The sequence below is a fragment of the Nyctereutes procyonoides genome, unplaced genomic scaffold (assembly GCF_905146905.1).
Source record: "Nyctereutes procyonoides isolate TBG_1078 unplaced genomic scaffold, NYPRO_anot_genome, whole genome shotgun sequence".
In the NCBI taxonomy this organism is placed as follows: domain Eukaryota; kingdom Metazoa; phylum Chordata; class Mammalia; order Carnivora; family Canidae; genus Nyctereutes; species Nyctereutes procyonoides.
In genome coordinates, this window is record NW_026575134.1 from 37,834,343 (window position 1) to 37,837,640 (window position 3,298).

At 40.3% G+C, this 3,298-nt stretch overlaps 1 protein-coding gene across 1 annotated transcript; it reads left to right on the forward strand.

Moving 5' to 3' along the window:
• Positions 1 to 1,872: 1,872 nt before the first annotated feature.
• Positions 1,873 to 2,817, forward strand: LOC129494183 (olfactory receptor 5B2-like). The gene has a single exon (XM_055300936.1). It carries the CDS (start codon positions 1,873 to 1,875, stop codon positions 2,815 to 2,817), a length of 945 nt encoding a protein of 314 aa, XP_055156911.1.
• Positions 2,818 to 3,298: the final 481 nt, after the last annotated feature.

Here is a 3,298-nt window from a genome sequence, read left to right on the forward strand (position 1 = left end):
GTGAGTTGAGGCTGGATATATGTATCAAAACTTCCATCTACAGGGAGTTTACTGATAATTGTGAAACATTATCATGCCATTCTTCTAAATGACATTAGTAAAAATAAGATAGATAGGTTATGTTCTGATTAAATAGGTCTTAATTTTATCTCAACCACTAACTCAAAAGAATTAAGGAGAACTGCAGTAAACCAATGATTGACAAGTGACAAATGACCTTCTAAAGTCTATCAAGTCAAATGTAAAGAAAAAAAACAAAATTCCTACATACAAGATTATATTCAAATAAAGTATATTAAGACATGCAATGGGCCCAAACACAGATCTACAAGCTAAAGATACCAGCAAACTAGAAACCTCCACCCATTGATCCCTGTGATTCAACTATGGGATAACCATAAAGAGATAATGAGTCTAAGAAAGGGGACACTTTTGGAGCTCCTGGGTGGTTCTGTGGGTTGAGTGTCTGCCTTTGGCTCAAGTCATGGTCTCAGGGTCCTGGGATCCAGCCCTGAGTCTGCTTCTCCCTTTCGCTCTGCCCCTCACTCTTGCTAATGCACATTCTCTTTCTCAAATAAAGAAAATCATTTTTAAAAAGGGGGTGGGGACACTGTCAACCCAAGCTAAAACATGGGTGTTCAGAAAGAAATCAAGCCAAACAATGACTCGCATGCAGGCGCTGGAACAGCCACTCAGGCAGGCAGAGGACAGACAGATTGAGCAACACTAAGGACACAGAAGGTCCCAGGGGACCAAGTATGCACTATAAGCCATACTGAAGATGGAGGCTAACCAAGCTTTGAACATCACCCCTGACATTTCTGAAACCACCAGAGAGGCTACCTTTCTATCCTAATACTGACATTATACCTTACACTGATCAGGCTGTGTTAAATACTTGGCATTGTGGTTACTGGTTTTATATATCATTTATTTCTTCTAATAATACCTTGAGTGAGGTCTCATTACTATTTCCATGTTGTAGATAAAGAAAAACAGGTTCTGGGAGTTAAGGTAGTACCAATGACTCTCCAGGAGAGAATGATAGGGCTGACATGCCCCTGGTCCCAGAGCCCAAGCTTTACTTTAGATGATGCCCACCCCTCAGACTGCCTCTGCTGGCTGTCTGAGACCCTGCTGCTGCCATATCCCAGCACATGGTCTATGCACATCTCTCCCTGTTACTTCACTGTGAAACTCTGAGTTCAGGACATGGGAGACATAGTGTGATTGTTAACTGAGTTAAATTCAATTTAATTTAAATTCAATTGAGATCAGTGGATATGGGAATCACTCTGCCTGGGTGCAAAATTTGACTTTGGCAGTAATAATTGTGCAAACTCAAAAATACAATATTCAAGCTCTGTACTTCATAAATTAAATGGGGATAACAAGTAATAAATCTCATGGATTTGTTGAGAGTAATAAATAAATATTCATATAATATGTCTGGAGCAGTTCCTGGCACATAAGAACCATAGATATAAGCACGTACTAGGTTCAGAAAAACTGAATTGACAGATATATTATTTCTAGATGATTCATCAAAATCAAGACATTACATTCTCTACACCTCTGTTTACAAATTTACAAAACTGAAAACTTAGAAAATAATCCATGAATATGTTTCAGCTTCAACAGTGTCAAACTCTACAGATAATTTGTGCCTTAACATTTATTGTCTATTCCATACTTTAGATATGGAGAATCTTGCAAGAACAAGTTCTTGCCATAATGAAATAGTGTATGTATATACAACACATGCACACAGAACACAAAATTGAATGAGTTTCACTTCACTATCTCATTTGTTTATAACTGTTCCTTTATTTCCTGTGGCTACAGGGCATCCTGTGATTCCCAACAATATGCATGAAGAACAACACAGAAGTGACTGAGTTCATCCTACTGGGACTAACCAATGCCCCAGAGCTACAGATCCCCCTCTTTATCATGTTCACCCTCATTTACCTCATCACTCTGGCTGGGAACCTGGGCATGATGATGCTGATTCTCTTGGACTCCCATCTCCACACTCCCATGTACTTTTTTCTCAGTAACCTGTCGCTGGTGGACTTTGGTTACTCTACAGCTGTCACTCCCAAGGTCATGGCTGGGTTACTTAGAGGAGACCAGGTCATCTCCTACAATGCATGTGCTGCTCAGATGTTCTTTTTTGTAGCCTTTGCCACTGTGGAAAATTATCTCTTGACCTCAATGGCCTATGACCGCTATGTGGCCGTGTGCAAACCCCTCCATTACACCACCACCATGACAACAGGGGTGTGTGCTTGGCTATCCATAGGCTGCTACTTCTGTGGATTTTTAAACACCTCAATCCATACTTGGAACATTTTTAGGCTCTCCTTCTGTAATTCCAATGTGATCCATCACTTTTTCTGTGATGTACCGGCAGTCCTGACTCTCTCTTGCTCTAATAGACATGTCAGTGAGCTAGTTCTTGTCTTTGTAGCAGTCTTCAACATATTTTTTGCTCTCCTCATTATCTTGATTTCCTACTTGTTCATTTTTATCACCATCCTGAAGATGCCCTCGGTGGAGGGATACCTAAAGGCCGTATCCACCTGCATCTCCCACCTCACTGCAGTGTCCATCTTCTATGGGTCATTCATCTTCATGTACATACAGCCCACCTCCAGCTACTCTGTGGACACAGACAAAATTGCATCTGTGTTCTATTCTATGATCATCCCCATGCTGAATCCCCTGGTCTATAGCCTGAGGAACAAAGAGGTCAAGAATGCTTTCAATAAAGTTGTTGAGAAGGTAAAACTGCCTTTAAGCTTCACCTCTTAGGGCTGTAGGATCCACAGTCACCTAGCTTCATCTTTGTCAGATTTTCATTATGCACAAACTCACAGTTTACAGCCCACAGTGCATTTAAATTACTGACATGATACTTTCCTCTTCAAAATTCTGTTACTAAAAAAAAAAGAATATGTCCAGTTGTGTAACATCTGGATGAGAATAGCCATGAGGACTTTAAATATTTAATGGTCATGCTTACCATGAACCTTATTAATTATAACTGATTTATTCATACTGTTCACATTTTCTCCACCACATGCTGATGCAAGCATATCTGTAAAACAGGGCTCAAGCCCATGAAAAGAAGTGCGTGCAAGGATCCATGTGTGCACAAATACACAAGAGTGGGAAATTTGTTAAAGGAGGGAGCTGAGGAATATTCCATAGTACACATAAACCAGCCATTAGAAATGACAAATACCCACCATTTGCTTCGATGTGGATGGAACTGGAGGGTATTATGCTTAGT

Bases quoted from the DNA above. Each gene is read 5' to 3' on its own strand.
- LOC129494183 (XM_055300936.1), top strand. From the start codon at position 1,873: ATGAAGAACAACACAGAAGTGACTGAGTTCATCCTACTGGGACTAACC.